At 45.4% G+C, this 13,034-nt stretch overlaps 1 protein-coding gene across 3 annotated transcripts in view; it reads left to right on the forward strand.

Annotated features, from left to right (window-relative positions):
* PARN (poly(A)-specific ribonuclease) overlaps positions 1 to 13,034 on the forward strand; it is a 185,699-nt gene that overhangs the window by 15,090 nt on the left and 157,575 nt on the right. For all 3 annotated transcript variants that reach the window (XM_021086564.1, XM_021086561.1, XM_021086563.1), the window contains exons 7-10: positions 6,937 to 7,102; positions 7,817 to 7,882; positions 9,823 to 9,861; positions 11,343 to 11,385. In XM_021086564.1, the coding sequence (XP_020942223.1) occupies positions 6,937 to 7,102; positions 7,817 to 7,882; positions 9,823 to 9,861; positions 11,343 to 11,385 (314 nt within the window). The remainder of the gene's footprint in view (positions 1 to 6,936; positions 7,103 to 7,816; positions 7,883 to 9,822; positions 9,862 to 11,342; positions 11,386 to 13,034) is intronic.

A 13,034-nucleotide genomic window follows, 5' to 3' on the forward strand; every position in this document is an offset into this window, starting at 1 on the left:
TTTTTAACTGCTCTAGAGGTGCCTCATCTTTATTTCTATTAATGATTTTGATTTTGGGAAATACTAAAATGGAATCCAAACTGCTTAACCTAATGGGTGAGCCAGTTGGATGATGACACACTTTGGGTATAAGAATTCATTTCCTTTGGCTCAGACATGACTCTGAAAGTCATTTTAAAATATAAGTTCCAAACGTGGTTAGAGCATTACAGTGAAATAAGTGCAAAAATCTTTGGGGGAGGGGGTGAGGATGGACTGGGAGTTTGGGGTGAGTAGATGCAAACTATTGTATTTAGGATGAATAAGCAACAAGACCCTACTGTACAGCACAGGGAACTATATCCATTCTCTTGGGATAGAACATGGTGGAAGATAAGAAAAGGAAGGCGCATATATGCATGACTGGGTCACTTTGCTGTGCAGCAGAAGTTGGCACAACATTGTAAATGAACTATAATAGAAAAAGAAATTAAGAAAGCAATGTAATGTAAAAAAAAGGAAATCTTTTGAAGCAACTGCTTTAACCAGACTCATATGAAAGTGTAATTTCTGGCCTGCTGGTTTTATTTTCACAAGTGGAGAGAAACTGTCAAATTGGAGGCTCCTTCGTTCTCATTGTTTTATAGTTGGGCCTTGGAATATTTTAGTCACAAGTGCATCAGCCTTTCTGGCCATCTGTTATGCCTGACACTCTCGTCCCTGTGCTGTTGTTGATACTCTCAATCTGACCTAGGCCTTCACTCCTCGGCCTTATCAAACCTTTCCCCTCAGGATTTGCAAACCCTGACCCTTTTCTCCTGCCGGTCCTCTCGAAAGTGGCTTTCACTTCCTTGTCTGAAGTGGAGCTGGGTGACTCATCCCGTCACCGGTCCCCCTGCAGCCTTTCAAGCACAGGCAGTTTCTGCTCCATCTTTCTATCTGCAGCCAGACAGCAGTGGGCATCCTTGTTTTTCTGTGCCACTTTCCGTCTGCCCAAATTCCCTCTTAGGAATAGACATTTCTCCCCAGGACTGTGCCCCCAGCTCTGCCAGGCCTCTTTCTGAGGACTTCCTGGGCTTGGGCTTCATCGTCAACCTTGGCTTTGGCTCATTGTCTTTCTCTCCTCTCCTACTCTCTGCTTCTCCGGGATGACTTCAGCATCCACAAGAAGGACCAGCAAATGCTCTGGCTTGCCTGTTTCTTGACGAGGTGGCCAGCAGTCTTTGCCTCTGCCTCCCCTTGTTCCTTGCTCCCTTGGTCGCATCTGGGTCTTGTCAGCAGTGAGCTGTGCCCACCCCCTGCATTTCTCCTTAAAGCACCACCTCTTGTCCCCCTCCACTTACTCAGGTGCCTCGTTTCTGCAGCCTCCACAGCCTTTTCACTGTCAGTTACCGTCCACGCCCTTGTCCACCTGGTCCTGCCCTTGCTCCTCTCTCTCTGTGGCTCTGGTGTGGCAAAGTTCCAGCCCCAGTTGCATCTAATCATCCACCTTCTCTATTTCTTTTTTCTTTCTTTCTTTTTTTTTTTTTGGCTGCACCTGTGGTATATGGAAGTTCCCAGTCTAGTGATCAAACTCATGCCACACCAATGACCTAAGCCACTGCAGTGGCAACACCAGGTCCTTAATCTGCTGTACCGCAAGGGAACTCCAACCATCTCTATTTCTGAGCATCTCTGAATATTGGTGGAAAACGTGATGCTCCTGAGCTAATTTGTCACATTACAGTCATGAGCATTTGAGTAAAGACTCAGATGTGCTCAAAAGCTCTACTTTTTTTTCTTTTTTTAATACCCCCATTTTTTTTTTTTTTTAAGACTGCACCTGCGTCATACGGAGGTTCCTGGGCTAGGGGTTCAATCAGAGCTGCAGCAGCCGGCCTACACCACAGCCACAGCAACGCAGTATCCAGGCTGCGTCTGCGACCTACACTATAGCTCACGGTAATGCCGGATCACTGAATGAGGCCAGGGTTTGAACCCGAGTCCTCATGGATGCTAGTCGGGTTTGTTAACCACTGAGCCACAGTGGAAATTCTTAAAGTTCTACTTTTCTAAGTTAGAAATTCCCATTCCAGCTTTTTATGATGTGTGCGTGTGTATAAATATGAATTGCTTTTTAGGGCTGCACCTGCAGCATATGGAAGTTCCCAGGCTAGGGGTCAAATTGGAGCTGCACCTGCCAGCCACAGCTACATTCAGGGCAGATGGAAGTTCCCAGGCTAGGCGTTGAATCAGAGCTGCACCTGCCAGCCTACACCATGGCCACAGCAATGCCACATCCGCATCGTGTCTGAGACCTACACCCCAGCTCATGGCAATGCAGGCTCCTAACCCACCGAACAAGGCCAGGGATCAAACCCATATTCTCATGGATAGTAGTTGGGTTCATAACCCACTGAGCCATAGCAGGAATTCCATGTTTGTATTTTTACCATCTCTATTCCAAACCTCCCACTTAGGGGATGGCCATGCCTCTCAATGAAAATAGAGGGATTTCCCTTTTGGCCTAGTGGTTAAGGACATGGCATTGCCACTGTTGTGGCTTGGGTTACTGGCTCTGGTTTGATCCCTGGCTGAAGAACTTCTGCATGCTTTGGGCATGGCCAAAAAAAAAAAAAAGAAGAAGAGGGAAGAGCCGTTTTGTGTTCTCACTACCAGACCTGCAGATCTCCCCCGAACCCGGGCCCAACCTTTTTGCTTCTCTCCTTATAGTAAAGCTGAGCCCCTGCACCTGTCAAAGACTTGTCTCTTCTTCCTTGTCAGGCATTGGCTCTTCCAGTTTGCCCTTCTCTCTCCTGGGTGTTTCCCCTCTTCTGCTGATCATTCCATCAGCCTTTGTAAACAGACTTCGAGCACAGAGCTTCTCAATCTAGTCCACAGGCCACCTTTCTTCCTGCCGTAGATAGAATTCAGGAGTCTGTGAACTTGGGGAGGGCAGTTTGGAATTCACATCGATATTCTCCCTAACCTTGAACTGAATTTGTTACTTCTGTTAGGAATTGTAGGCAGCAGCCCAGCAGTGTTAGTGGGAATTTGTGAAATAAATTCCAGGTATCCTCAACTGGCATTTATATCGGGGCAGATTTTTTTTTTTTTTGTCTTTTTTTGTCTTTTTGTTGTTGTTGTTGTTGTTGTTGTTGTTGTTGTTGCTATTTCTTGGGCCGCTCCCGCGGCATATGGAGGTTCCCAGGCTAGGGGTTGAATCGGAGCTGTAGCCACCGGCCTACGCCAGAGCCACAGCAACGCGGGATCCGAGCTGCATCTGCAACCTACACCACAGCTCACGGCAACGCTGGATCATTAACCCACTGAGCAAGGGCAGGGACCGAACCCGCAACCTCATGGTTCCTAGTCGGATTCGTTAACCACTGAGCCACGACGGGAACTCCGGGGGGCAGATTTTTTGAACTTTTTTTTTTTTTTTTTTTTGGTCTTTTTCGGGCCACACCCGTGGCCTATGGAGGTTCCCAGGCCAGGGGTTGAATTGGAGCTTAGCCACCGGCCTACACCAGAGTCACAGCAACGAGGAATCCTAGCCTTGTCTGCGACCTACAGCACAGCTTATGGCAATGCCGAGTCCTTAACTCACAGGTCGAGGCCAGGGATCGAACTTGTATTCTCATGAATACCAGTCAGATTCATCTCTTCTGCACCACAGTGGGAATTCCCGCTTTTCAAATTAGGAAGTGATGGTGCTAGAATACTGTTACCTCACTTACCTTCTCTCAGTTTTGCTGCTCATAACAAAAGAGAAAAAAATTCCACCCTCCCATCCAGATTCAATCCAGGATCACATGTTGCATTTAAGCTGTCATATTTCTTTGCTCTGTTTTGCTTGTTTATTCATTTGTTTTGTTTTTTTGGTTTTTATTTTTATTCGTCTTTTCTAGGGCTGCTCCTGCAGCATATGGAGGTTCCTGGGCTTGGGATCGAATCGGAGCTGTAGCCACGGCCTACACCACAGCCACAGCAACACCAGATCCGAGCCAAGTCTGCGGCCTACACCATAGTTCACGGCAACGCTGGATCCTTAACCCATGGATTGAGGCCAGGGATCGAACCCACAACCTCATGGTTCCTAGTCGGATTCGTTAACCACTGAGCCACGACGGGAATTTCTATTTTTCTTTTTATAGCCATGCCTGAGGCATATAGAAGTTTCCGGGCTAGGGGTTGAATTGGAGCTGCACCTGCCAGCCCACGCCACAGCCACAGCAGTGCAGGATCCAAGCTGCATCTGTGACCTGTGCTTTAGCTTGTGGCAATGCTAGATCCTTAACCCACTGAGTGAGGCCAGGGATTGAACCTGTGTCGTCATGGACACCATATCGGGTTTTTAACCTGCTGAGCCACAACAGGAACTCCTTGCTTTGCTCTTTTAAGATCCACAACAGTTTCTCCATTTGTCTTTGATTTTAGTACCTAGACATTTTTGCATAGTGGAGGCTAGTTATTTTGTATCATGCCCCTTAGTTTGGACTCCTCCTCAGACAAGTCGAAATGCACCCATTCATTTCAGGCAGGACTACTGCAGACGCGACTGTGCGTGCTGCTTATTGCATCATAGCATGACATTGGTTAGTCATATTACTGATGATATTAACCTTTCTTTTAATTTGTGAAAAATTACATATACGATTTATCGCCTTACCCTTTTCTAAGTATACAGGCGAGTGGTAGTAAGTCCACTCTTTTTGTTTTGCAGCTGTTGGTGTTGTTAAGGTTGATCACTTTTTCACCAATTAGCTTTAGCATCCACTGATGAGTCTTGGTTCACATAGTTATTACTGCTTACAAATGGTGATTTTCCAATTTCAGCATTCCTTTTTTTTTTTTTGCTTTTTAGGGCCGCACCCACGGCATACGGTTATTCGCAGGCTAGGGGTCAAATTGGAGCTGCAGCTGCCAGCCTGTGCCACAGCCACAGCAGCTTGGGATCCAAGCTGCATCTGTGACTGACACTGTAGCTCACGGCAACACCGGATCCTTAACCCACTGAGCAAGGCTAAGGATCGAACCTTCGTCTTCATGGATACTCGTTGGGTTCGTTACCATGGAGCCACGACAGGAACTCCTAATTCCATCATTCTTACTACAAAGTTTGTTGAGTGTCCTATGGCTTAATGCCCCCAGCATCCTGATGATGCCTAAATTTCTATCTCAGCACCTTTCTTCTAGCTTTAGGCTTCTATCCGTAACTCTTCATTTCTGTGTCTCTATGTCTCTTTAGACGATTTAACACATCTAGCAGGTAGCCTTTGATTTTTCTCCGCTAGGCCCCAGAGATCTGTTTTCTGCCTAGTTTTTCCCATTTCAGTAAGTGGCCCTACTGTTTTCCTAGTTGCTTAAACTTAATAGTTAGAAGTCTTTTTTTTTTTTTTTTTTTTTTTTGTCTTTTTGTCTTTTCTAGGGCCGCTCCCACGGCATATGGAGGTTCCTGGGCTAGAGGTTTAATCAGAGCTGTAGTCGCCGGCTTACGCCAGAGCCACAGCAACGCGGGATCCAAGCCATGTCTGAGACCTACGCTACAGCTCACAGGAATGCCAGATCCTTAACCCACTGAGCAAGGGCAGGGACCGAACCTGAAACCTCATGGTTCCTAGTCAGATTCATTAACCACTGAGCCACAACGGGAACTCCAGAAGTCATTTTTGATTTTGCCCTTCCCTTTCCCTCTTGCCGCCAGTTTGTTGGCAAGTTCCAGCTCTCCTGTCTTGAGAATCATTCTCTCCATCTCTGTAGAGTGAGCCGAGGTCACAAGCTGTGACCCTTTGTCTATTTTATAAATAAAGCTTTATTGGGACACAGTCATGCCCATTCATTTACCCATTGTGTGTGTGACCGTTTTCATGTTACAAAGATCAGAGTTGAATAGTTGGAGCAGAGATCCCCATATGGCCCACAAGCCTAAAACATTTATCATTTGTCCCTTTAAGAAAAAATGAGTTGACCCCTGATCTAAGTGGTTATCTCTTCCCTGGACAACTTCAGTGGCCAGTTCCTTCTCACTCATCTCCCTGCTTTCACTCCCAGGAGTCAAATGATCTTTTAAAAACATGGAGCAGGTAATATGATTAAAACCTTCCAGTGGCATCTCATTGCTCTTGGAATAAAGTAAATTCTTTCCGCGCCCTCAAGGGCCTGGGTAATCTTACCACATCCTTTCCAACCTGACATTTCACCATTCTCTTGCTCACTATATTCAGGTCGCACCAGCTTCCTTGCTGTTTTTGGAACATTCCAAGCTGTTTCCATCCTCTGGGTGTTTATGCTCATTCCCTGCTTGAAATGTTCTCCCTCCAGCTCCTTCCTGTCTGATTCATTCTTACCCTCTGGGTCTTCCCTCCTGGTGGCCTTCTCTGGTTGTCATATCTAAGGTCATTTCCTTCACTGCAGAGCAGGACACGTCTGCCTTGTTCACGGTGAGCTCATTGGTGCCTGGTCCAGTGCCTGGCGCAGCTTCAGTGCCAAAACAAGTTTGTTGAAAGAAGAGTGGATGAGTGAATAAACAGACAAAACATATTTCAAAATGATTTGCTTTTTCCTTTGATTTCTTAAGCAGTAGTTAAACATGGTAGGTCTTTCCTGAGTCTTTCAGACTCTGGTTTGTTAAAAGTTTTTTTTTTTTTTTTTTGTCTTTTTTTGCTATTTCTTTGGGCTGCTCCCGCGGCATATGGAGGTTCCCAGGCTAGGGGTCCAATCGGAGCTGTAGCCCCCAGCCCACGCCAGAGCCACAGCAACACGGGATCCGAGCTGCGTCTGCAACCTACACCACAGCTCACGGCAGCGCCGGATCATCAACCCACTGTGCAAGGGCAGGGACCGAACCCGCAACCTCATGGTTCCTAGTTGGATACGTTAACCACTGCACCATGATGGGAACTCCTGGTTTGTTAAAAGTTTTTTTATGTTAGACGTTTACTTCTGCTAATGCATTCTTTTCAAAACTGTGTTCAGGAATTCCATACTTAAACCAGGAAGAAGAAAGACAGTTAAGAGAGCAGTATGATGAGAAGCGGCTACAGTCCAATGGCGCGGGCGCTCTCTCGTACGTGTCTCCTAACACTTCAAAGTGTCCCGTGGCGATTCCGGAGGATCAGAAGAAGTTCATTGACCAAGTGGTGTAAGTTCCTAAACCGAAACCGAACGTACATCGGGTCCTGTGGATTGGGACAGGGCTGGCACCTGTATCTAAGGCTTGTGCTCACACACACACACACACACACACATACACATGCGGTGCACACAGAGGTGTGATGCTGTGTGTGGCAGGGTTTAACTGTGGAGTGTCTGAGTTTGAGTGACGGCCATTAATTGTCGGTCAAGTTCTGTGCACTGTGCTTAAACTTCCCACGTGTCCCCAGGCCAGAGACTGTCCTGACAAGTGGGTGGATCTCCTGCCTGGACCACTGTCTCGTTTCCCGGCAGGCAGAGGAATGATGCAGGCCCAGCCAGTTATTTGCAGCGTGTCCGTGTTTTTTTCTCTTGTGGTAAATTTTCTGACAAGCAGACATGTCGCTGGAAGAGCGTCTGGGTTTGCTCGGTCGCGTTACGAGTGTCATTGCTTTATTAAGAAAGTGAGAAAGTCAATCACTTGTATTGATGAATCCTTGAGACGCTGTCACTTAGCTCATTAATAACAGCAACAGAAAGAATATGCCCAAATCGCGTTTTTTTCTTGAAGCCGTACTGAACTAAAAAGTTGTGACACGATTTGATGAAGTCACATTGTCATATGTTCTTGGAGTCCTGTTGCTTTTGAGTGTGATGATTCTCTTGGTTGATAACTTCATGCCTGAGTAATACTGACAGTCGTGTTTTTATTCTCATTCCTCAGAGAAAAAATAGAAGATTTATTACAAAGTGAAGAAAACAGGAACTTGGATCTGGAGCCGTGTACTGGGTTAGTTGCCCTGAATATTTTCACGTGACCTTTTTTTTTGGAAAGGTAGATGATTTCTGACATGTGCTCCATTTGGTTTTTTAAGAACATATTCAGGAGTTCCCGTTGGGGCTCAGGGGTTAACAAACCCAACTGGGATCCATGAGGATGCAGGTTCAATCCCTGGCCTCGCTCAGTGGGCTGAGGATCCGGCGTTGCCGAGAGCTGGGGTGTAGGTCACAGACGCGGCTCGGATCTGGTGTTGCTGTGGCTGTAGTGTCGGCTAGAAGCTGTAGCTCTGTTTCGACCCCTATCCTGGGAACCTCCATATGCCGCGGGTGCGGCCCTGAAAAGCCAAAAAAGACAAAAAAAAAAAAGAAAAAAAGCCAAAAAAAAAGAGAACACATGCATATTTCATAAATAGTCTTTTTATTAGAGGTACGTTCCTAAGATTCCAGCACTAAGTTTAGCATTGACACAGTGGGGACCCTGGTATACGAGACAGTGAAGAATGCTTTGTCTTGTCCTCCATGGGAGAAATTGTGCAACTTTGCTTTAAATTATGCTCAAGAGTGGCGTAATTACTCTAGCCTCGAGGTGTGCTTAAGACATAAAGGCTTCCAAAGAGTAGAATGCACTGCCAGGCTACTTCTGTCCCTTCAAAATTTTTTTTATTATTGAGATATAATTTAGGCATGATATTACATAAGTTACAGATGTATAATATAGTGATTCACAATTTTTAAAGGTTATATTCCATTTATAATTATTATAAAAGATTGGCTATATTCCCTGTGTTGTACAGCATATCTCTGTAGCTTACTTTTTTTTTTTTTTGTCTTTTTTGTCTTTTTCTAGGGCCACACCCTCTGCATGTGGAGGTTCCCAGGCTAGGGGGCAAATCAGGGCTGTAGCCTCTGACGTGCGCCACAGCTACTGCAACACGGGATCCGAGCCGCATCTTCGACCTACACCCCAGCTCTGGGCAACGCCGGATCCTTAACCCACTGAGCGAGGCCAGGGATCAAACCCGCAACCTCATAGTTGCTCGTCGGATTCATTGTCCACTGAGCCACGACGGGAACCCCTGTAGCTGACTTATTTTATACGTAATAGTTTGTACCTCTTAATCCCCTCCTTGAATCTTGCCCCTGCCCCCCTCCCTCTTCCCCCGGTAACCACTGGTTTGTTCTCTGTACCCGTGAGTCTCTTTCCTTTTTGTTATATTATTTAGTTTGTTTTTCAGATCCCACATAGACGAGCGATGCCATACAGTATGGTCTTTCTCTGCCTGACTTAACTTCACTTAGAATAGTGGTTTTTTTGTTTTGTTTTCTTTTGTTTTGTTTTTAGGGCTGCACACGCAGCATGTGGAAGGTCCCAGGCTAGGGGTCAAACTGGAGCTGCAGCTGCCGGCCGACACCGCAGCCACAGCCATGTGGGATCCAAGCCGCGTCTGCGGTCTACACCACAGTTCCTGGCAATGCCGAATCCTTAACCCCCTGAGCAAGGCCAGGGATCAAACCCCCATCCTCATGGATCCTAGTCAGGTTTGTTACTGCTGAGCCACAGCGGGACCTCTGAACGTCTATCCTTTTAATCTCTCTCTTAGTAAAAAAAATCAGTGTTTCAAGAAGTCGGTAACTTAAACAGCCTCCATTGCTCTTCCTCTGTGACTAGCTCGACCCAAGTGTTTTCGCGCATCTGTCTCCTCAAAACTCTGTTGGTGCAGCCACAGGCACGGATGCCTTGGTTAGACGAGAACTTGGGCCTCTTCTCTCGGGGCCGCGTGTGGTGCTGAAGAGCGTGCAGACGAAGGAGGGGGCCTCACATCCTGGTGTCATTCGCACGGGGGGTGGAGGGGGACCTGTCGCGTCCCTGTCTCTCCTAGCCAGGGCTTGATTGGTGTGACCTTTCCCTGCAAGGAGCCAAAATTAATACCCTTTCACTTGTTTTTATAGGTTCCAAAGAAAACTGATTTATCAGACTTTGAGCTGGAAGTAAGTGTTGAGTGTTATGCATGTGAGCTCTGGGAGGGACCTCCGGTTTAAAAACAAAATGTGGTTTTTTTTGCTCCTACTTCATTTTTAACATTCTTCTGTTCTCAGTGATTTGACCATTTTATGTCCTTGGGCGGAGCTTTATTTATTTATTTATTTTCATTATTTCCCCCTAATTTCTCAAGCTGAATATCCACTTAATTTATTTTCTTTGTTCTTGGCTCCTCATAGGTGCTATACAGCCTTTAAAATTTTCTTTTAACGCTCGCTTTGGCCTGTCCATTAACTTCTAGGTGTGTCGTGGTTTTTTGTTTGTCTTTTCATTTTTTAAAGTTTTATTGATGTGTAATTGATTTTCGGTGTTGTGGTAGGTGTGTAGTGTTTGCGTTCTTGGAAGGGATACAGTAAGGATTTGGTTTTAAGACCAGGGAAATAATTCAGGTGAATGCCTTTTCTAAAGCAGCATTGAGACCATGGGTAGGTTTCAGGTGGTCCATGAATCCCCTAAAATAATATCCAAAATTTTGAGTGAGTATTTTTTCTGGAAGTGTTTCCATTAGTTTAAGTTTCAAGTGGATCTCAAATCCAAAAATTGGATATCAGAATTGGACAGAGGGATGTTTGCATTTGACTTTGTTTGGGGTTCTTTTTGGTGTGTGTATGTTTCTTTTTAGGGCCGTATCCGAGGCATGTGGAGGTTCATAGGCTAGGGATTCGATCAGAGCTACAGCTGCCAGCCTACACCACAGCCACAGCAATGCAGGATCTGAGGTGCATCTGCGACCTACACCACAGCTTATGGCAACGCCAGATCCTTAACCTACTGAGCGAGGACAGGGATGGAACCCAAGTCCTCATGGATACTAGTCCGGTTCGTTACCTGCTGAGCCACGATGGGAATTCCTGTTTGGGGTTCTTATTCTTTCATTAACATCTGCCAGTGGCATATATACTGGGCATTGTCTTTGACCATTGTCATTACCAGGCTCCTTTCGTCTTCTGTTATCCTTGCAACACATTCCACCTGGGTTCTAGATTCTTCTCCTTGGCTGATGCCACCAATTATGCCAGCTTACCACAGCGTTACTCATCTCAGCCCTCCCCTAAGCACACCCATACCATCCAAAAAGACCTTCAGCATGTCACTTAGGAAGTAAGCTTTGTTATATTTACAAGCAAAATTTGATTATGTAGTAAGGAGTTGACTGCATGACATGATGCATGACATGTCAGAAGATGCCCAAGCCCTAAACAGATGAATTTGTCATCATTCCTGTTACAAGAGCAGCGACAGGGAAGCATTGGGTACCTGCAATATTATGGGCTAGGCATACGCTGAAGTCTTCCTCGTGGTAATATTTATTTCATACTTAATAAAACGTATGTAGTGAAGTTGTAGCTATTAGAGGCTTTTAAAATACTCAGGGTTTCAGCTGTCATTGTCCCATCTAAGATGCTGTATTTTCTTTTTTTTTTTTTAGGTATCCCAAAGGCATTCATGTTGAGACTTTGGAAACTGAAAAGGTAACCCCAGGAATTATCCAGGTCCATCATTAAATGCATCAAACCCATGCAGCAGCACGCAAATGCAAAAATGCAATCGATGGTTGAACGTCAGAGTTTACTCTTTGACTCTGCTCGGGAGGAGCCAGGTGACATTGGGCAAGTCATCTCCCGTCTGCACACCTTGCCTTCCTCATTTGTGTATTAGGCATGAGCATGGCAGTGGTGATCTGTGCCCACCTCACAGCTTTTTAAAATATGGTGATCAGGAGTTCCCATCATGGCTCAGGGGACAAAAGACAAAAAAATAAAAAATAAAAAATAGCGATCAAATGTGTGGATGGAAGTTAACATGCTTTGTAAACTTGAAAGTGTGCAAATGTATGTTCTTATTATTGCAGAAGACTGATATGTGTAGTATGCATGTAATAACCACTTCCTGTTACATGGGTCAGTAAAATGGGTTTTTTTTTTTTTTTTTTTTGCTTTTTAGGACGGCACCTGTGGCATATGGAGGTTCCCAGGCTAGGGGTCTAATCAGAGCTACAGCTGCCGGCCTACACCACAGCCACAGCAACGCCTGATCCGAGCCGAGTCTGCAACCTACACCACAGCTCAGGGCAACACCAGATCTTTAACCCACTGAGCGAGGCCAGAGATCGAACCCGAAACCTCATGGTTCCTAGTCAGATTTACCTCTGCTGCGCCATGACAGGAACTTCAGGCCCAGTAAAATTTAATTTTAGAATCCGGTCATAAGCTTGGCCATGGTCATGCTCCCAGGATGCTCTGATAGAGCCATGATCAGTAATGGTGGGCTGAGGGTGGGTTCCTTTTGTAGAACTTCTTTAGAATTTAATTCTTGTTTGTAACTCAGATATCTAGTTAAATAAGAGATTGAGTAAATTAAAGCTTGCTAGAAGATAAATCACAAACTCTGACATTGTAGTTTTTTTTTTTTTTTTTTTTTTTTTTTTTTTTTTTTTTTAGCCCCGCACCAGCAGCATATGAAGGTTCCCAGGCTAGGGATCGAATCGGAGCTGCCAGCACCAGCCTACACCACAGCCACAGCAATGGCAGATCCAAGCCTCATCTGCGACCTACACCACAGCTCCCGGCAACACTGGCTCCTTAACCCACTGATCGAGGCCAGGGATTGAACCCAAATCCTCATGGACACTACTTGGGTTTGTTACTGCTGAGCCATGACGGGAACTCCTGACGGGAGGTTTTACGATGTGTTTGATATAAAATGCAGTATGTTAGAAAGAAGGTTCTTATTATCTGGCAAGTTACCAGAAAACCCAGAATTTTTTTCTTATGTTAATGAAATATGATGTAGAAATATTGAGATGTAGTTGATTTCTGGTATTACATTAGTTTCAGGTTGTGCAACATAGTGGTTTAACATTTTTATAGATTAAATAGAAATTTTATTTTGTTTTTTATTTTTTTGGCTGCACCCAAGGTATTTGGAAGTTCCTTGGCCAGGGATCGAATCCCAGCTGCAGCTGCTACCTACGCCAGAGCTGCAGCAATGCTGGATTCTTAACTCACTGCACCAGGCCAGGGTTCGAACCATTGCCTCCAGAGAGACAAGCTGGGTCATTAACCCACTGCACCACAGCGGGAACTCCTAGAAATTTTATTTTGAATCAACTATGTAACAT

This window comes from Sus scrofa, chromosome 3 (genome assembly GCF_000003025.6).
Source record: "Sus scrofa isolate TJ Tabasco breed Duroc chromosome 3, Sscrofa11.1, whole genome shotgun sequence".
NCBI classification, from domain to species: Eukaryota; Metazoa; Chordata; class Mammalia; order Artiodactyla; family Suidae; genus Sus; species Sus scrofa.